Source organism: Mesoplodon bidens (assembly GCF_964165515.1).
Source record: "Mesoplodon bidens genome assembly, chromosome: 8".
In the NCBI taxonomy this organism is placed as follows: Eukaryota; Metazoa; Chordata; class Mammalia; order Artiodactyla; family Ziphiidae; genus Mesoplodon; species Mesoplodon bidens.
The window spans coordinates 110,884,152-110,905,788 of NC_138165.1; the positions used below are offsets into that span (position 1 = coordinate 110,884,152).

The window sequence follows — 21,637 nt, forward strand, 5'->3', positions numbered from 1 at the left end:
TGCCAAAACTGAGTCAGGAAGAAACGGCTAATTTGAACAGACTGATTACTAGAAGTGAAATAGAATCTGTAATTTAAAAAAAAAAGAAAAAAACCTCCCTGCAAACAAAAGTCCAGGACTAGATGACTTCACTTGGGAATTCTACCAAACATACAAGGAAGAACTTATTATAGGTATCCTTCTCAAACTATTCCAAAAAAATTGAAAGGAAGAGGGAACACTCCCAAATTCATTCTGTGAAGCCACCACCACCCTGACACCAAAACCAGACAAAGACACTACAAAAAAAACAAAATTGCAGGCCAGTATCTTTGATGAATATAGATGCAAAAATCCTCAACAAAATATTAGCAAACTAAATACAACAATACATAAAAAGGATCATACACATAATCAAGTTGGATTCATTCTGGGGTTGCAAGGATGGTTCAACATACGCAAATCAATCAATGTGATACACCACATCAACAAAAGGAAAGACAAAAACCACATGGTCATCTCAATAGATGCAGAAAAAGCATATGACAAAATTCAACATTCCATTCATGATAAAAACTCTCACCAAAGTGGTTATAGAGGGGACATATCTCAACATAATAAAAGCCATTTACGACAAACCCACAGCCAACATAATACTCAGTGGTGAAAAGCTGAAAGCCTTCCCACTAAATTCAGGAACAAGATAAGGACGCCCACTCTCACCACTTCTATTCAACGTAGTACTGGAAGTCCTAGTCATAGCAACCAGACAAGAAAAAGAAATACAAGGTATCCGAATTGGAAGGGAAGAGGTAAAATTGTCACTATTTGTAGATTAGATGACACTCTATATAGAGAAACCCTAAAGTCTCCACACAGAAACTGTTAGAACTAATAAATGAATTCAGCAAGGCAGCAGGATACAAGATTAATACACAGAAATCTGCTGCATTTCTTTACACGAGTAAGGAAGTATCAGGAAGATAAAGTAAAAAAAAATCTTGTTTAAAATCACATAAAAAAATACCTAGGAATAAACTTAACCAAGGTGATAATAAAAGTTATCTGCTGGGGCTTCCCTGGTGGCGCAGTGGTTGAGAGTCCACCTGCCGATGCAGGGGACACGGGTTCGTGCCCCGGTCCGGGAAGATCCCACATGCCGCGGAGTGGCTGGGCCCATGAGCCATGGCCGCTGAGCCTGCACGTCCGGAGCCTGTGCTCCGCAACAGGAGAGGCCACAGCAGTGAGAGGCCCGCATACGGCAAAAAAATTATCTGCTGAAAATTATAAAATGTTGATTAAGGAAACTGAATATGATTCAAAGAAATGGAAAGATATCCCATGCTCTTGGACTGGAAGAATTAATATTGTTAAAATGGCCGTACTACCCAAAGCAATCTACAGATTTAATGCAATCCCCATCAAAATACCCATGAGAGAATACCCATAGAACTAGAACAAATAATCCTATATGGAATCAAAGAAGGCCCAGAATTGCCAAAGCACTTCTGAGGAAAAAGAACAAAGCTGGAGGCATAACCTTACCAGACTTCAGACAGTACTACAAAACGACAGTAATCAGAACAGTGTGATATTGGCACAAAAACAAACATATAGACCAATGGAACAGAATAGAGAGCCCATAAATAAACCCACACACTTACGGTCAATTAATCTACAACAGAGGAGGCAAGAATATACAGTGGAGAAAACACAGTCTCTTCAACAAGTGGTGCTGGGAAAACTGGACAGCTGCATGTAAATCAGTGAAATTAGAACACTCCCTCACACCATATACAAAAATAAACTCAAAATGGTTTAAAGACCTAAATATAAGACATGACACCATAAAACTCCTAGAAGAGAAGAACGTAGGCAAAATATTCGCTGACAAATTATAGCGATATTTTCTTAGATCTCCCAAAAGCAGTCTCCCAAGGCAAAAGAAATAAAAGCAAAAATAAACAAATGGGAACTAATTAAACTTAAAAGCTTTTGCACAACAAAGGAAACCATAAACAAAAGGAAAAGACAACCTACGGACTGGGGGAAAATACATGCAAAGGATGCGACTGACAAGGGCTTAATATCCAAAATATACACACAGCTCATACAACTCAATAAAACAAACAACCCAACCAAAATATGGACAGAAGACCTAAATAGACATTTCTTCAAAGAAGACATACAGATGGCCAACAGGCACGTGAAAAGGTGCTCAACATCACTAATTATTAGAGAAATGCAAATTAAAAACACAATGGGGTATCACCTCACACCAGCCAGAATGGCCATCATTAAAAAGTCTACAAGTAATAAATGCTGGAGCGGGTGTGGAGAAAGGGGAACCCTCCCACACTGCCGGTGGGGATGTAAGTTGGTGCGGCCACTATGAAGGTTCCTTTAAAAACCAAAAATAGAGTTGTCATATGATCCAGCAATCCCACTCCTGGGCATATATCCAGAAAAGACAAAAACTCTAATTCAAAAAGATACATGCACCCCAGTGTTCATAGCATCACTCTTTACAGTAGCCAAGATATGAAACAACCTAAATGTCCATGGACAGAGGAATGGATAGAAGATGTGGTATATATACACAACGGAATATTACTCAGCCATAAAAAAGAATGAAATAATGCCATTTGCAGCAACATGGAGGGACCTAGATATTGTCATACTTAGTGAAGTCAGACAGAGAAAGACAAATACCATATGATGTCACTTATATGTGGAATCTAATAATAATACAAATGAATCTATGTACAAAACAGAAACAGACTCACAGACTTAGAAAGCAAACTTATGGTTACCAAAAGGGAAAGGGACGGAGGGAGGGAGGGAGAACAAATGAGGAGTTTGGGATTAACAGATACTAACTACTGTATATAAGATAGATAAGCAACAAGGATATATCTTACAGCACAGGGAATTATATTTAATATCTTGTAATAACCTATAATAGAATACGATATGAAAAAAATAACTGAATCACTTTGCTGTATACCTGAAACTAACACAACACTGTAACTCAGTTCTACTTCAAGAAAAAAAGGAAAAAAAAAAGGCAAGTCAGGAAAGGGATTCTGTATCACAGCCTCATGGTTCCTTTGCACTGTCTGCAGCATGTTGTAAAACACTTTAACACGGGGCTGTGTGTGTTCACCAGCGACTCTTGAGATTTCAGCCTTGCCCAACAGGAGCTGTAGTCCTTCCTCATTCCCAGGAACAGTCACACGTGGAGACAGAGGGCCCCTGCTTGTTTCTAAGCAGAACCAGTTCTTTGACACACTGCAGGCTTCAACTGCATGATATTCCTATTATATTCACATGAGTGAACCTTAAATACATCCTTTAACTTTTCCCAAGAGGTTACAAACTACAGTGGTAACATATCACGTGGCCTGAAGAAAATTCTGCCATCACAGAGCATTAGGGTCACTGATTTGCACGTCAGTAATGAGTAATAAGTCTCCCCGGGCTCTGCGGGGCAGACTGGGAGCGGCTCCCAGAGCATCATCTCGGTGCCTTTCCAGGCTCCAGGGCTTTCTCCTTCTAGGTGGAGGAAATGATGACGCAGCTCAGGCCCATTTCTCAAGAGTCATCCTAGAGTCATGGCTCATAAACCCCTTCCAGGTTCCATGTAGAATTCTGGAACCCCAGGAGAATTTAAGAACAGAATAAGAACTTTTTCTGGGACTGCGGGGTGAGAGGTCTTGGGATATAGAATTCCACACCATGCTTGAATCCCAGGAAAGCTTCGATGCTCAGGAAGTATGCAGACAGAGTCAGGACTCCGGAAGTCGTATGGGGCTTTTTAGAAAGCTGTTGAGACTACGTCCTGGGCACCTCTGTCGTCTCCAAGCAGGCAGGACTTCGGTTCCATCAATGTTTATCGCGTTTCTGCTTTTCGAAGATCATGATGTGGAGCTGAACGGCTAGGAGCCACAAAAGGATACAGATATTATCAGAGCTCTTAGAGCCCCCGACGTCACTGGAATTGGGGTGCAGGGTACTGGGGGCGGTGTGTGGTTGCTGCACCCTCGGGCAGTGTCCACCACTGCTTACAAAACCTCCAGCACAGACAGGAGGTCAGGGAGGAAGGAAGCTGTGCAGGGGCCGGGCTCGGAGGGCAGGGCACGCCTCACCTAGGGCGTTCTCCTCCCGTCCTGGCGCATAACTTCTCTTTTAGTTTTGCTCAATCCCCAGGCCAAGCAGGGGGCTGTCCCTGAGTTCCCTGACCCTGAAGAAAGGAGCAGCCATTGTCTCTGGATGACAGTTTTATTGCAGCTGGGAGTTTCTGGTGCTCCGAGCAGGAGGCCCGTCAGGGTCACTGCTAGAAGAGGTGTGCATCTGTTTATCCGCTGACTTTTGTGTCCCGCTCTGGTAGAATCCACTTCTGCTCTGTGGTCCGATCTAGAACTAGAGCTGATCAAGCCCTCGGCCTAGTGCAGAGACCCATCACCAAAGTAACTGCTGTTTTTGCCGGTGACGTTTTCACATAACCCTCCAGCCTTTCTCCAGCCCAGCCCGGGTCTGGGCCGCCGAGAGAGGGCATTTCAGAGAGAAGCATCACTTTGGTTGTCTGCCTCCTCAGCCAGCCTGTGCACCCCTGTGGCCGGACCCTTGGCCAGTGGCCTTCGTGCTTCCACCCCTGGACCTGCAGGGTGCTGTAGGGCTGGTGTCCCAGACCCTGGCTGGGTGCGCCTGGCTGTTTTTAGCCATTTGTTTAGAAGGCCCTGGGGCTCAGACTCGTGCTTCTTTGTGTGTTTTTAGCATCTCTCAGACCATACGTATCGCCTTAGTGTCAGAGCGTGTTGTCTTATCTATCTCTGGTAAAATAAACTGTAAAAGTGGAACTTTGGAATCAAGGGTTCAGCTTTTTAGAATTATTAGGAGGCAACTTTGGTGATAAAAGGAATCTTCTCTTCCCAACCATCTCCACCGTCAAAGGGTGCCTTGCTTGAAAGCCCCGTGTCTGTAAAGCTCCGTTTATGAGGTTCCAGGTCAGGACGGTAGGATCCTGGGTGACTGTGCCCCCTGTGAGGGGGCTGGGACTCTGGCGTGCGTTCCCCACCAACACTGGGCGGTCCTGAGAAGGCCAGGGAGCCCGCATCTCGTCAGAGGAGGCCTGGCTGGGTCAGCGGCTGTCTCCCCTCCTCCCTAATCCTGGAGGTGCGCCCGATGGTGAGGGCCGGGGGGGGGCAACGCTGCAAGGGTTTTTAGCGAGGGCGCCAGGCGACCTTCTCGCAGCAGTGAGCTTGGCCTTGGGGCTTCTTCGTTTCTTTCCTTCCCTCCCTTTCTCTCCCTTTCAGCCTCTGCTCCCTTCCCCCACCGCCTTCCTTCCTTCAAAAACGTTTGCTATTTAGTATGAACAATGTCAAACATACCCAAGCGGAGATGGGATAACAGAAAGCAGAGGTCGTCGCACTGAGGGGGAGCAGCCAGCTCCCTGGGGGCGGGTTGAAGCCCAGACTGGCTGCACCCGAGGCCCCGACTCAGCGGGTCTGGGTTGGGGCTGGAGACTCTGCATCTTTCACAAGCCCCAGGGGCTGCCGCTGGGGCACAAGGGCCCCGCTTCCTGCCACCAGCCCCACAGCTGCCAGCCTGAGGCCACTTTCCCCACCTGAGCGAGGTCGTATCACGTCATCCTTGAATGTCTCAGCGTGTATCTCAACAAACATGCTCTTGGACCAAAAAAGGAGGATTTGGGGTCCGGAGCAACGCCTGTTCCAGAGCCCCTTTCGAGGACAGTGGGCTGAGGGACGAGCCGCTGGACGGGCCCGGCCACCAAGCTCTGGGTGGGAGCGCGGCCCTGCCAGCACCGTGCGGTCACAGCGAGCAGGCCCGGGGCTAGTAGCCAGTGGGGGACCCACGGACCTTGACCTCCAGTGGGAGCTGAAGGACGACGGCTGACAGCCATCGCGGGTGGGGGGACGGGGAGCCTGTGAAGCCTCGTTTCCCAAACCTTGCTTTACAGCCCTGTGCATTTTATCGTTTGTACCCTAAATGCCATAGGTCCGTCTCCTTGGCTCCATCCTTGCCCCTCGGCCACTGTAATCTCCCTTGAGGTTGGGAGCGCGGCGGGGAGGGGGTCAGGGTGGAAAAATGCCCCACCTCCGAGGCCGGAGGCGTCAGCAGACGGGTCGTGTGCCTGGGTTCGGGTTTGGGGGAGTGGCATCCGTCGGGGCGCGGGCTGGCTCCTGGGGCCGCGTGGGCCTCCTTGGGACCCTGGGCTCCTGACGTTCCCTCCAGGGCCCTCTCGCCTCTCCGCCCGGCTTCGTCCTTGGCACGTGGTTCACGTTCTCGGGCTCCCCCCCACCCCCCCCGCTCAGAAGCAGCCTCTCCTCACTTCCCGGGCCTCACGCCGCCCTCCCCACCCCGCTCCTGGTCCCCACGTTCAGCCAGAGCCACGTTTCTAAAGCGAAAGTCAGACCCCGCTGTGCTCTGCCTTCTTCAGACCCGTCAGTGGTTCCGCGTTCCTTCAAGATGAGGTTCCAGGTAGCGGGGCTGAGGCTGGCGCGGGCAGCCGGGCCCTCGGGACTCCGCCGCCCCGTCCTGGCCCCTTGCTGCCCGCCCCCTCGCCTGGCCTTCTCCTCTTTGCCCCTCGGCGTTGGCTTCGGGCTCCCGTCCTCCAGGACGCCTTCCCGACACCCGGACGGGTTACGTTCTCCTCCAGAGCAGCCCCAGCACGGTTTCTTACCCACCGTAGCACTTGTCACTTGTACGTGGTCCCCGAGAGCTTTGTGTGCACCCCCTGAGACTGGGGCCCCAGACTGCACGTTGCCAGTCCTTCCCCTGCAGTCTCGGCAGTGCTGCGAGGCTTGGGCTGGAGTGCTGATGGCCAGGAAGCTGCAGTCCCCTACAGGCGAGGGACAGAAAGTGAAAGTGTGCATTTGGAGACTCAAACAGTGTGACCTGGCTGTGCCCTCAAGCATGAGTTTATATTTTACAAAAGTGTCAGTCTGCAGCGGGTTTGTCCTGCATCACCGAAGCCCTGGCCAGGGGCACACCGACCCCTGGAACCGCTCGCCTGATGGTCAGCAACTAGAGGGCAGGGCTGGGCCTCCCTGGAAGTTTTGGGGGGAATGACCTCATGCCTGCAGGTCACCAGGGTGGACCATCGCTATTCTGTACTCTCCGTTCATTGGACGACTGATCCTATCACACATCTCCTCTGATGCTGTCTTAAATCAGCATCATGTGTGATGCTCTGTGTCTGGCTGTTTTGTGTTCTTGGCGATGTCGGCGTTTTGGAGTGAATTGCGTTGTCAGAGCTCTGTGTGGTTTTTCTTTTAGGCATCTCAGGTTGTGTTGGGGTTATTCTGCTGATACTGGTTTTGTGCTAATGAAGTTGGCTGTGCATAGGTTTTGTGCCCCTTCAAACGTTGGCTTATGTATCTGTTAGCTTTTAGCCAGAGTCCCAGAAGCAAGCATGGTTGTTACCACTTCCTGTGTTATGAGAGCCTTGTTCTCCACATACGAGTCATGTCAGAATCCTGTGAGATGTACGTGCTTCATATGGCGCTGACTGCAAGCATTTGAAACTGTACTGAATTATTTATCTCCTTTCCACATTCTAATCTAAGGTGAAGCTTGACCATATCGATCTGTCTTCAGGGTTGGCTAGCTCGTGTCCTCACAGGGAGCTTGTCCTGTAACTTGATTCATTCATGTGGTCCCTTTGTCAACCCAAGGCCAGGTCCCTCAGGTCGGGGGTTGTTCTCATGGACGGGACAGACATGCTGGGTGGACGTGAGGACCAGAGAGGAGGTGGGCCATGACGGGAGCCCTTTGCTGGTGGGTAGAGGCCCACCAGAGTAGCTGGGGTCTGATGGGACATGATTTTGGAGGCCTGCCAGTCTGGTGGGGAGGCCATCTCAGGTGGCAGGGACCACCTGCTCAGAGAGGTGGTCTCTTCGAGGATCTTTGCTCCGGTCCCAAGAGGAGTTCAAGCAGAGGAGGGGGCTGGCCGGACAGACTGGGGAGGAGGTGGGCGTGCAGGGGCTCGGGCTCCTTAGTCACAGAGGCACCCACGTGTGAGCAGGAATCATCCCAGGCCTCACCGCCTCGTGTCAGTCGTCTGCTGATGCGGGACAGATACCCACAAAGGTGGCAGCTTAGAGCAACACATGCTGATTATCTCACAGTTCCCGTGGGTCAGGAGTTTGGGCACAGCCTACTGGGTCCCTCTGCCCAGGGTCTCCCAAGGCTGCGGTCAAGGTCTCGGCCAGGCTGCATCCGTTCTGGAGCTCAGTCCTGTTCCCGGCTCACGTGGTTGTTGGTGGCATTCACCTCCTGCTGTTGGACTGAGGTCCCATTTTCCTGATGGCTGTCAGCTGGGCCGCTCTCACTCTTTGTCATGCGACCCCTCACAGGCCCTCTCGCACGTGGCAGCTTGCTTTTGCGAGGCCGGCAGGAGTCTCTGTCTGACCTCCAGGCCCACTTTTCCGGGGCTCACCTGATGAGGTCAGGCCCACAATGGAGCTCTGTTTTGATGAACTCAAAGTCAGCGGATGAGGGACCTTCATTACTAGTGCGTTTCTCTTTGCAGTATAATGTAACCCAGTCACAGGAGTGACATCTGTCGTACTCACCGTTCTGGCCACACTCAAGGGGAGAGGAGAATGCAGAGCATGTACCGCGGTGACGGGAATCTCGGAGGCCACCCTAGAATTCTGCCTGCCACACACCTCTCTCCCCTGTACCCCGCTGGCAGCCCCTCCTTCTTCCAGCCTCTTTCTCACTTTCTCACTCCTCCACCCCCATCTTCTTCCTCCATGCCCTCCCTTCTCTTTTCCTGAATCCCCTCGCTGTTCCTCACCGCCCCCTCCCCAAGCTGATGGGCTGTGGCTGCCTGGTCCACACCGGCTGAGAACCTGGGCCAACAGCCAGGGAGCCCAGGAAGGGCCGGAGAGGCAGCTGCACTCAGCGTGGACACAGACCTCTTCCCGGCCCGTTGATGGGGCTGTAGGGAGTCAGTGTACCCAGATGTCGGTCTGTCAAAGCTTCCCCTCCCCTCCCCTCCTCTCCCCTCCGTTTTGGCTGGATCTTTTTATAGACCCTGAGCGAGTGGCTCATCACACAATGTAACATGGGTTAGAAAATTGAAAATGGCAATGAGGTATCAAAGTTCTGATGCAGTTGTGATTTTTGACATCCTTGATTCGAAGGACGTGGGCTTGGGTTGATAAAGAAACCACATGGGGCTTCCCTGGTGGCGCGGTGGTTGGGAGTCGGCCTGCTGATGCGGGGGGCACGGGTTCGTGCCCCGGTCCGGGAGGATCCCACATGCCTCGGAGCGGCTGGGCCCGTGAGCCATGGCTGCTGAGCCTGCGCGTCTGGAGCCTGTGCTCCACAGCGGGAGAGGCCACAACAGTGAGAGGCCCGTGTACCGCAAAAAAAAAAAAAAAAAAGAAACCACATGAACGAAGCGTGTTATAGAATAAATTCCTTATGAGGACATTAGCTAGCTAATCTTTGACAGATCAGCTGTGGTCAGTTTTCAGCTTAGATTAGAACTTAGAAGATGAATTTGTAGTTCTGTGCAATATAATTGTGGGGTGAGGGCAAGGGACATCCTTGACATGAGGAGCCACGGTCCTGGTGGGAGCCTGCGGTACAGGGTGCCTGGCCTTTGGGAAGAAACTGGACAACAGGACATTTGGGCCACCTCACTGCTTGCTGGCCCCAATGACCACATCAGAAGCACGTGGCCGTCTCCGATGGCCCCGTTTTTAAGATGACCTAGGGAACAGCGAAAGCTGTTAGAACTGTTGGAAGAATCAGAAGTGTATTCCCATAAAAAATTAAGTGGAGGGCTTCCCTGGTGGCGCAGTGGTTGAGAGTCCGCCTGCTGCTGCAGGGGACACGGGTTCGTGCCCCGGTCCGGGAAGATCCCACATGCCGCGGAGCAGCTGGGCCCATGAGCCATGGCCGCTGAGCCTGCGCGTCCGGAGCCTGTGCTCTGCAGCAGGAGAGGCCACAACAGTGAGAGGCCCGCGTACTGCAAAAAAAAAAAAAAAAAAAAATTAAGTGGAAAGGATGGATTTGTTTGACACCAGAAAACCTGGATCCTGGTAGCCTTGCACCGTTCACCTCACTGGGCCGTTTTATCACCTGTGATAATGAATAAGCTCGAGATTTGTAGAATGTGAAACCAGGTTCAAGTGCCACGTCCGACAACGTTGGCTGGTCCTGGTCAAGCGTTTTAGATGCTCTTGAGTAGAATAGGGCAAATCAGCTGCAAGTTGACAGGTAGTTAAATGGAGCCAGATTTTGTTTTAATTTAACAGCTGGAACCACTCTGCTCTGGTGGAAGATGTCTTGCTTGAGAAAAGATGGGCTTCCCAGTGCTCAGGTGCCTGGGGGGCAGCGGGGAGTAGTGAGGGGTGACTGGACAGGAGTTCTGGAAAGCAGGGGCAGAGTCTCAGCCCTGTGACCTTGGACAGGTCTGGCGGCCTCTGCGGGCCTCTGCTTCCTGGTCTGTAAAGGGAGGGGTTCAACCAGTGACCTGGGGTCTTGTCCAGCTCTAGTGCTTTGCTCCGTGCACTCATCTGTCATCGCTCCAGAGGAAGGCAGACCGCCCAGCCCTGCCACTTACGGGCTGTGTGACCGTGGGCGCCCTACCCTCCCTGTGCCCTAGTTCCCTTGTCTATTAACTGGGTGTGGTAACACCATCTCCCCAGTAGGGCTGGTACGAGGAGTCCATGGCATAATATACATGAAGCCCTCAGAATAGCACCCATTGGCATTTAGTAAGGGGGCAATAAAAGGGAGCAATCGTGACTACTGTAATGATGGTGACTGTGATTCCTGGACCCTTTTAACACTTACAAGTCTGTGTTACTATGTATTAACCTCTGAACAAGAGCATCATTGTTAGCCGTGTCCTGGACAGGAGCCGCTGGTCTGTCTCCTAATGCCATCTCCGGGTCTGTTGCAGGCGGAGGCCAGGCTGGCGGCAAAGCGCGCGGCACGAGCAGAGGCCCGAGAGATCAGGATGAAGGAGCTGGAGCGGCAGCAGAAAGAGGTAACGCCGGGCTCCTCGTCGGTTCTCGCGGGGCGGTTCCTTCCAGGCAGAGCGGGCCCGCGCGGGGGCACCTGCCCCTCTGATGTTGCTCTCGATTTGAAGGCATCTGTGCCTGTGACTTTGGTTCAAGGTCAGGCCAGGGCATGGCGTAGCATGCGGATGCCAGATGGCCCATCCTGGACACTCAACCTGTCGGATCCTGGGACGAGCCTCCGCACAGAGCACTTGCCCACGTGGATCTCCCCGGCCCAGCCTTCTGGCCGGAAGGAACCAAGAGACGCTGGCTCTGGACTTGAGGTTCTAACTGTTGAGCTAGAATGCCCATCCTCTGAATTAAAATGTGAAAGAAGAACAGGTTATTATTTATTTAGGCTAACCAGTCTCATTTAAAATACTTCCCCTGTGGTTTTTACACTTTTTCATAGGTTTCATGAGGCCTGAAGCCTGTGTGTGATACAGAGAACAGAATAAACACTGGATGAAATAATCAGGAAAGAAACTGCCCTCCTGGGAAGGTGGATATTAATGTGTTTACGCACCTGTTAATGCTGTTTGCTACTTTCTTTCACCACCTTGAGCCGGAGCCAGAAGCCACGTGGGCAGCGTGAGGGCTCTCTCACTCGCAGTTCAAGGGGTGGGCTTTCCTGTGACCTTGAAGTCCACGCAGCGAATGAGCGACTCCCTCTCCATGGTCTCCGCCTTCTCCCGTGGACCTCGGCCTCGCGGGGTCTAGGTAGCAGCCGTGCCAGGCCCACGTGCCAGGCCCACCGGCGGCTCTGCTTCTTTGGAAGATTTGAATGTATTGTGTTGGAGAGGCAGCCAGCTGCTTTCCCCAGGGATGATTTTCATACTGAGAGTCTGGTTTGGTTCATGTAGCCAAATTTTCAAAGTCGAACCAATGTCTTAAAACTTGTGAGGTCTCAGATGAAACTCTGGATTTCCAGTTTCTCATAAAACGACTGCAGTTTCTGCCAGGTTCCCAAGGTCACGTTCCCTGTAGAGGCGAGGTGCTCACTGTCGTCCCCTGCCTGACTGCGGGGTTTGCCACTCTGCGTGGACGTGTGTACTCTGGGGGAGGGGTGTGGCCAGGCTTGAACTTGAGGAGGAAACCTCTCCCACGTGGCTCCGAGAATCTGTTGAAGGTTACTAGAAACTCAAGCCCAGGGGGTTAGTTAGGAGAGTCATACCTGGGTCCTGATGACGGGAGGGTGGGGGCCACCAAGGTGGCCCCCAGAGTGATGGGGATGGAGGGGACATGTCCCTGAGAGAAAGGCCACACAACACGCCAGCGGTGATGTTGGGAAGTGGCCCGAGCAGAGGGGCAGCCACACCTCGACCGTATTTTAGGCATCACTTGGGGATGTGATGAAGAAATACTTCTATGGGGAGGAGTATTTGGACTGGAAGTTGGAGAAAAGGGACAGGTGGTGTTGTTTTGTAGATCTTTGTCACTTAACCTGTCTGAGACAGTGTCACCTGGGCTTTAGGAATCACCCTGACGGCAGCCAACAGCCGGGCACCAGACTCTGACATAAAGAGTACTCGTTGGAGGCCACCTAATGGAATAGTTCTCTTAGCCTGGACTGGTTTTTAAGTTAGAGATTTGATTGATTGATTGGTTGATTGATTGAGCCGAGCCGTGTGGCTTGCGAGATGTCAGTTCCCTGACCAGGGATCAAACCCGGGCCCCAGCAGTGAAAGCGCCAAGTCCTAACCACTGGACCGCCAGGGAATTCCCTAAGTTAGAGATTTTAAATAACAAATTGATTTTTCAAACTGCCTGGCATCGATGTCTGTTTAGAATATTCCTGTCTATTCAGTAGCTACTTGCAAAGCCCCCGTGTGCAGGACACTGCCAGCCCCTCCCCTCTGCTTTGGAAACCAACTGGCAGGGAAGCTCGGGGGTTAACGCAGTGGCTTCATCACAGTTTGCAGGGTGAGGCTGCATTCTCCAGAGCCAGCAGAGGCTCATTCCTTCCTCTGCTTCCCCTGCTTTCCCTCCAGCCCCCAGTCTTTTTTATATTAAGGCCTTAAAAGAGCTGTAAGAAGAATTTTTCAAAATACATTGTTGCCCCTCCAGGATTTGCCACATTTGACTGAGTGGCCGCCTGGTAGTGTTTCTGGTGGCCTGGTGGCCTGTGGCTGTCCCCTCCACTCTGTTGTTGGAGCTGGACTCGGGAAAGATGACCTTGACCTGTCAGGGGGCCTGCCTTTGGTTTTGTTGGTGGTGTTATCAATGATAATCATTTTATCATTTGTCTCACAAGTGAGAGAAAGTTACTCTCACAAAGGTAAAATTTCTACAAAATCAAGGCCAAAATGAATTACATAGTATATACATACATTTCTATCTTCCAAGTTATAATATATTCTAGCCTTAATTATGGGCAGAATTGAATTAAATATATAGTTGATAACATAAGCAGCCTATTACAGAGTTCTTTGGCAGAAGTTCTTGATTTAGAAAATGAAAGTTAAGAGGAATTTGGCTAAGTAAGAAACCACTTATTTGAAGGGCCTCCTTTCAAAGCAAAGCACCCTTTTCCCCCTTGGAGTTACAGAAAGTCCCCTCCCATTGCATTTAATTCTGCAGAGTGACCTGCTGCCGAACTCCTGCACTTCGGTTGCAATATTTCAAGTCGCAAAACTGCAGTTGCTAGGGCTTCCCTCGTGGCGCAGTGGTTGAGAGTCCACCTGCCGATGCAGGGGACACGGGTTCGTGCCCCGGTCCGGGAAGATCCCACATGCCGCGGAGCGGCTGGGCCCATGAGCCATGGCTGCGGAGCCTGCGTGTCCGGAGCCTGTGCTCCGCAATAAGAGAGGCCACAGCAGTGAGAGGCCTGCGTACCGCAAAAAACAAAAAACAAAAACAAACTGCAGTTGCTACCCAAAGATGGGAAACTAAGTCAGGGCCATTTAATTTTGGTATCATCAAATGGGCATTGGATGTTGGTGGGGGGAGGGGGGGACCGTGTGGAGGGTCCCCCGCCGCCTGCCGCGCCAGGCACAGCCCTGCCCCTCACAGCAGCCTCGCCAGGCCGTGGGAGCCCCACTGTACTCTCAGGACAGGGGAGCCCGGAGGACTGAAGTAACCTGGCCTGGCAGGAGCTGAGATTCAAGTCCAGCTCCTGTGCAGCGTGGCCTGCCCTGGGGTGTCTGGTGCCTGCTAAGGACCTCAGGCTTTGCAGAGAAAATTTGATTAAAACCTGGGAAATCTGATTTAAAATGCCACAATTTGCCTCACTCGGTCAGACACACAGTGTCGTTGGTTAGTAGATGGCATTAGAATCTTGAAATTCTTTTTTTTTAAATTTATTTTATTGAAGTATAGTTGATTTACAGTGTTGTGTTAGTTTTTGCTGTACAGCAAAGTGATTCGGTTACACATATACCAACATTTTTTCATATTCTTTTCCCTTATGGCTTATCACAGGGTATTGAATGTATTCCTTGTTGTTTATCCATCCTCTATATAATAGTTTGCATTGAAATTCTTTATTCTTGCGGTAAAGACACTTGGGTGGTTGACAGGGATGAAAATGTTTTGTCGTGATTCAAGTTCCATGGAAGGTCTCACACAGAAACAGTTTGCTAATTGGGTGCCCTCAGCATTCAGCCACCGCGGAGATGCTTTCAGACGTGGGAACATGTTTCCAGGGACCTTTCTCAGGATCAGGCCGTGTGCCTGATGGCCCAGCCCCACGCTGTGAATTATCTAGGTGCAGAATGACACCCTGGGTGGGAGGCCTGTATCGGTCAGGCAGGAAGCAGAGAAAGTAACTCCGGGCAGCACGGTGGGTGAGTGCAGACCCTGGACGAGGAAGCTGCAGGTGGGGAAAGCCAGGACGGGCAAGAAGGCCCCGTGGGTGATGAGAGTCAGATGGCGGAGGCCTGGAGGATGGAGAGAGGGCCCTGGCTCTGCCCGGTGGTTTGTATCGACGTGTGATCCCAGGAGCACTGACTCATACAAAGGACAGTTTTGCTATCATAAATTCAGTGTGCTTGGGACAGAAGCGCATTGCCATTTAAAGCGTATGTCTGCTTCCTCAAAACACATTTGAAAGGTTTAAAATAAAATACACGTATCTTTTATTCGTAGTCAGAGAGATCTGGGGTAGGGTGGGGGGCCTGGCAGGGACCTCCTGGAGCCCCTGGCGTGTGGCGGTGCCGGGACTGGGTGCTGTCAGTCTAGAGAGGGGTCTGTCTGGGTTTTATTGACAGGCGAGGAAGACGGACCTTAATTAGACAGTTTTCCCAGAAGCTGAGCGAGTGGCTGGCCAGGATTCAGATCTGGACCTGGAAAAGCTGCCAAGCTTGTAGTCTTCCCAGTACATCCTCTGCCTCCAGATCAAGTGTATAACCAACAGCGAAAACAAAGGGCGGCGTCAGCGTGTTACCCTTGGGATTAACCTCGGCAGAGAGCACGCTGCCACTCGCCACCAAGGCGGGGGAAGATCCACGAAGTCCTCGGCGTTTTGCAAGCAGACGTGCACCTTGAAAAACAAGTTTTTTTCCTTGGTGCTGATTCAGGGCTCGTCATATAAACACAGAACGGACCTTTGTGTCCGCTGAGTGTTACCGAGAACACGGGAGCAGCAGCTGTTCGTCTAGCTGATTCTTGACGTGACCCGTGTCCCGGGCTGGGGGAGTGGGCACAAGTGGGCCCGTGGGTGTGCATGGGCGTTCGTGTGCACATCTAGAGAGAGGAGACAGACAAGCTTGCAGGTTTGGGGACGCGCTTTTAGGACTGAGGTTGGTGTACAGACAACATCCCTCGGTCTCCCCTCTGCATATCACATCTCCGGGCCTATTATTAGAAATAGCACCACAATCTGAGGTTATACAATCTGATAGCCCAGGCACTGGCATTTTAAGTTGTTGATTAAGTGGAAATGAATATGCTTTGGAAGACCCATGTTTAACTAGTAGGGTTGATATTTTGGTGTAAAAATTGAGAAACACAATCCCTGTTTCCACCGGCTGGTGAGCCACCCTACCTCTGCACAGGTGCTTCTGAGCAGGACCAAGGCTTTCCTTAACAGGGAGGTCAGCTCGGCTGCAGGCAGACGTAGGCTGTGAATGCCTGGAGAGCAGTGACTGTCGCTGGGGGCTCAGGAGGGCAGGAAGCTGGCCACACCACTGGGGGGTGTCAGAGATGAGTCGTGGTTGAAGCCACACTAGTGCCTGGGACCCTCCAAGGCCAGCATGAGAGTGCGCACAGAGGAGAGGTGAGAAGTGTCATCAGTGCTGCAGGAGTGTAGACCTGTCATCAAGCCCCAGCAGACCCTGAGGACATGGGGGCCTCGAGCCGGCTGCAGATCTATCCAGATGGCCCAGGCACCCCAGCCCTCCTAGCCGCCCACTGCACCCTCCAGAATGGTTCTTTTCACCCGTGCGGATGGTGAGAACCAACTACATTGGCTGTGCTTGGGGGCTGTTTCAAAGGATTATGAGCTCCTTTTTAATGGATTTATTAGGGAGAATATGTAGATATTTGGGAAATCTGAGTGAACCTTTTACTTTGTTCGAGAACCTACACTAATGGGAAAAAAATGGTGGTATGATGCCCAGGTGATCTCATGATGATCAGAGTGTATCTCTTGTTGCTACTGACCTGATAAACATTTCTGTTGGAGGAAAAATGTTCAGTAGTCATAGTGTTGAATATATTGATCTGCGCTCACCCACGTAGGACTAGAAACACCGAGTCTCAAGTCTTGTAGTTGTGGCAGTGCCTTGGTCAATGCCTGACTCAGTCAGAGTTTTGTTGAATGGATGAATGAATGTATGGGTGGAGTAGACATCTCAGTCTTACCTAGAGATTACTACAAGATTAGGAGAAAGCTCTAGAGCAAACTCATATGTCAAGGCATGATAATAAGCTTTTCAAATTTTTTTCAGTTATATTCCAGTGATCACTCCATTTGGCTGGAATTTTCCTGGTATTCTGTTTGTATCTGTTGAATTTTCCACGTATTCTGCATCAGAATCAGAACGTGAAAGCCTCTTTCTTCACTCTGTGTGAATTTGACCAGTTGACTTTCCAATTAAATTTCTGTACTTTTTTATTAAACTTTGATCACGGTGAAAAGAAATTTTAAATTGAAGATGAAGTTCTTTTTCCCATTAACGGTAACAGGTTATACAAACTTCTGCATTAGAATAGTAGCAGGATTCTTGTAGACTTGTGTGGACATGCCTGTGTTTCACCAATATATCTAAAATAGAATGTAAAATCTGTTATGAAATTACTGATTATTTCAGTGAGACTTCAAGAGGTTTTTTTCATTCATATTTTACCAGTTTTCACCTTTTTTCCAGTATGGCTTTTATTCATATTTCTAGGTACTTACAGAACCTTTCTTTCTGATGTTTATACTTCTGTAACTGTATTTTATATTTCTTTCCCAATTTCTTTTGCCCTTCTCTATAGATCTATCAGGTTCAAAAGGTAGGCTCTTCCTTCTTTATTTTCTAATTTGCATGTACTCTTTTTCCCTTGCCAAGGACCTGGTCACCTTTCAGAAATAACACCTTTGATTGAAAACTCATCCAAGTTCTTACTGCTTCTTTTACTGCTTTATTTATGAATCGGTTTGAACAAGAACGCCTAGGTCCCCACTTCAGCCCACATGCAAAGCAGCCGTCAGCACACATTTCTGTGTACTGAAAGCTTTTCCCATCTCCCTTTTCTCAAGAAATTAGAAAATTGTTGAAGAAGAAAAATTAACTCTAAGACAAAATAAAAATCACACCTCAGAGTTTGGAAAACCTTTTGAAATCAGATATTTAAAAAGAAAGATTATCCTCTCATATAATTTTATTAGAAAGGGTTTAAGCTATCAAGGCATATTACCATACATTAGGAGATTATTACATACTGATTTAAAATCTGAGTAAAAAAAGAAAATGATGATATAACAGTAAAATCCAACAGCTTAAAATACACCTGCCTTCTATCCCCAATATTCTCTGTTTCCTAGTATTTTGTAAAAGCAGCTGAGGTTTAGAAATAAATGCACTGAGCAGGCCAGACACAGAAAATAAAGAGGAAAACAACCAAGTCAGTGACTCCTGATCCAGCAATAAAGAAGGAAGGAGTAAGCGGTTCCCTGAGAACTTATAGAAAGTGTTCACGGTGAGTCTTTCCCCAGAATGAATTGTTGTTACTTACGACACCTGTAATAGCTCCATTTTTACAAATTTATTTAGTTTATAGATAAAGAAGGACTATATTTGTCTTCGAGAGCAACCAAGAAAATCAAAACAAGGCGACTTAATTCCATAGGTTAGAACGTGCCGACCCTTTAAATACCCTATATCAGTAACTTTAAAATTCTGTTTTTGGATTCCTTTACCAGCTACAGTTCCAAATTGCCTTTCCTTCCTGCCCCCCTCACTCTGCATAACTACTGTCCCCCAGAGTGTTAAGAAACCAGTTAAGTAGGTGCCAGAATCTATTTGGACTTTGTTAGTTTTTGCAGGGTCCACTTGGAAATGTATATTGAAGCTAGAGTTCCAACCCATACACAGAGAATCTAGGTAAGAATTTCATAGGTAAAAGACAAGGCTGGGAACCATCGCAGTATCCGATGGAGCAGGACATAATTGCCTAAAACCTAGACAAGGAACTCCTATCTGGTCATTTCCACTTTGATTCATTCCCATCTGGTGCTGGATCGAGATTATTTTCCTTTTACCAACTCACCAGGGATACACCCTTAGAACTTTGTCAGAATGGTCATTTGTATACAAAGTACAACCAGAGGGAGCACAGGAAGCCCTCCATGGGAAAACAGATACACATTTTTATCATAAAGACGTGTCCAAGGGAAGGGAAGGCTTTCCTTGTCACTGAGACTCAGGAAACGGAAAAGGAAGCAGTAAGTCTCTGTCCCAGCCCATCAGCTACATCCATCACGGTTTCTCTCCTACGGAATCAAAGCTGTTTCTGAAAGTCAAGCACTTCTGCGTTCATCTGGCTTTTGCTTCCTTCTGCATGACTCGCTGGCTAATCATAGCAGTTTACACGTGCAACATCGTACACTTTCTAGAGTTTGCTGTCACTGCCAGCTGTTAACACCAGGACTGCTCGTTAACCGCACTTACTGTTGGCAGGGGTGTCCTCCCTCCATGGAATGGCGTGGAGATGCAGCTGTAGAGTTACAGCAGCTGCTTATAAGGCCACCTGTGGACTCGATGAAAGACTTTAAATACTGATTCTTATTTTTGTCCTAAAAAGAACAATAGGTAGAATGCAGTATTTGATATGGGTATAAAATTGGCCAAAAAGGGAAATATGGAAATAGAAAATCGGATAACACAGACTCCTTTTGGAATTTACTTTTTGTCAATTTCTATAGGCCCCCTCCTTTTTAAAAACCACATTTTCCTTCTGTCTTTGCAATTAAGCCATGAGATAAAGGAGGGTTGATGGCATCAAATTTTCATATCTGGAATTTGACAGTGAGAGTGGGTGGGACTAACATGAATTGAACGCAGAATAGCTTTAAGCCGTTGCATTTCACTGAAACTGATGTTAAAACGTGACTTTAGGAAGTGTTTACGTTTATTTCCTTTCTCGATTTATAGTCTAAGGAAAGGAACTTACAGAAAAAGATTTGGCTTATGTGCTCCGGATCTTAGGGCTCTGTATTGTTTGAATTTTTTAAAGCATCGTTACATTCTCCCTCCTGATTTCCTTCTTCCAGTTTTCTACTTGCTGCCACCTCTAAGAGAAAGGGACAAGGCCATCGAAGAGCCATAAATATATATTAAATCTGGCCGCCCTTCAAAATAAATGGAACCTAAACCACACCTAGCAGCAGCCTGTTTTGGTAATTGTAAAACCATGTCAAAAATTGTCGTATACTCTAGCATCCAGTTTTTTTCTTCTGATTATAAGCTTTTCACGTGGAAGAGGAAAATCCCATCTGTGTCATACAATAGGGAGGTTTGGATGGTTGTTTCTTGTTTTTCTTATTGGAAATTGAGGGAAAAGTGAGGAGGACAGCAAAGCCCCATTATTTGAGAGTCTACCTGGGTTCCCACCTGAATTTGGAATTACTGTATTTAGTAACAGTAGTAGCCACCCGGAATCTGCTTTTCTGTTTCTAACTTGGGCCATTGCGGTTTAGACAGGCAAGCTGAAACCATGGAGGTGTTGGCTAAAGAAAACACCAAGCAGAACTTTTCTTGCCTGGGCCAAGACCTCTTCTGCAACAGCCTGCTTGGTCATCTTGCCATCAGTGGCATGTTATAAAGACGTCCACAGCCTAGAAATTCTCGAGGGCCTAAATTTAACATGGCTATCAGATAGCTGGAGCAAGGGTACCAGAAATCTAGGGGCAGCACCCATTTCTCCCCCTTTCCTCTGGTGTTCTCATTCCTTTTGTAGCAACACGGGAATGGCTTTGGCTTCTCTTAAATCATGCTTTATTCCCGCAGTACACCTGCTCTGAAGGCAGGGACAGCTTTACAGAGGGGCTTGAAAGCTGCTGGGCTCAGTTTGAGTTCCTGGTCTCTACAGAGGCCACCCCCTCGCTCCAGGACTGCTTCGTCCTGGGCTCTCTTGTCTTCCCCCAGGGAGCGGGTTGGGAGGGTCTGTCTTCACAGGCTCACAGGCTGCGTGGGGGTCAGAGCCTGACCATGTGCTTCCCTGCTTTGCCTTGGCATGCTACCTTGACCCTGAGGCTTGGCAACGGTTTGGAAATGCATGTCAGAACAGTGTCCTATGCAATTACCTTTGCACTTCTTGCCTAATTTTCTTTCCCTTCTGTCTGTAGAAATATTATGGGCTGGATACAAAGTGGGGCGACATCGAGCAATGGATGGTAGGCCTTGAATCTGATTTTTAAAAGCTTAAATGGTTTGTAATTGGATTCTTCCGCAGTTTAATTACATGGCTAGGTCCCTGTTGCACCCTAATTTGATACTGAGCGATTTCCTGCTGGGCATGCTTGCATCTGGCCTGGTTGTTTACATCCCACGTGAAGCCTGGTTAGAAGGTGCCCTGGCCAGGGTTGGTGTCAGGTCTGTTCAGTAGCGGCTGACTCCTGTAGCTTCCAGGCCAGCGTTTGTGAGGGTCTCCACCCCGACCATGACCCCGATCTCCTCTGCAGTGGACTCCCCACCAGGGACACTCAGGCTGGGCGTGTGCCCCCGGCGCGAGAACCTTCCCATGAGCATCCAGTCCAGCCAGCTCTAGTTGGAATCCAGGGGGATGCGTGATGCTGCATTTCTTTCACTCACGATTGCAGTCAGCTGCCCGGTCACCCCATTCCGACCTCTATACTTCGCTGCTGGGTACCTCCCCCCCAACCTCATCCGCTGTGCCTGAGAAACCACTGTCCTCTGGTGAGAAAATTCCTTTACCTTCTCACCCTGTTTCCTGGCACGACTTAGCTGTCCTCCTTAGTCGGTTAAGAGCTGGCCCGCCCCTCACGATACCCCTGTCCTTACGACCCTCCCAGGGGGAGATCTTGCCTCCTGGCGGGAGGTTCTAGAAGAGGGGGATTCCAAGAGCTGTCCACTGGTCCCGAGGGAGCACAGCTTCATGCCTTCTCTCATGAATTCATCCACCTGAGCACTCCCCACCTCTTCCTGTCCTTGTCACCTTGCTGACTG

General features: G+C 49.3%; 1 protein-coding gene across 34 annotated transcripts in view; it reads left to right on the forward strand.

Annotated features, from left to right (window-relative positions):
* LRRFIP1 (LRR binding FLII interacting protein 1) overlaps positions 1 to 21,637 on the forward strand; it is a 145,896-nt gene that overhangs the window by 67,204 nt on the left and 57,055 nt on the right. For 24 of the 34 annotated variants that reach the window (XM_081241655.1, XM_081241649.1, XM_081241661.1 and 21 more), the window contains exons 2-4: positions 10,925 to 11,011; positions 17,445 to 17,462; positions 20,797 to 20,844. In XM_081241655.1, coding sequence (XP_081097781.1) covers positions 10,925 to 11,011; positions 17,445 to 17,462; positions 20,797 to 20,844 — 153 coding nt within the window. The remainder of the gene's footprint in view (positions 1 to 10,924; positions 11,012 to 17,444; positions 17,463 to 20,796; positions 20,845 to 21,637) is intronic. The other 10 variants (XM_081241651.1, XM_081241635.1, XM_081241640.1 and 7 more) reach the window with 1 other exon arrangement.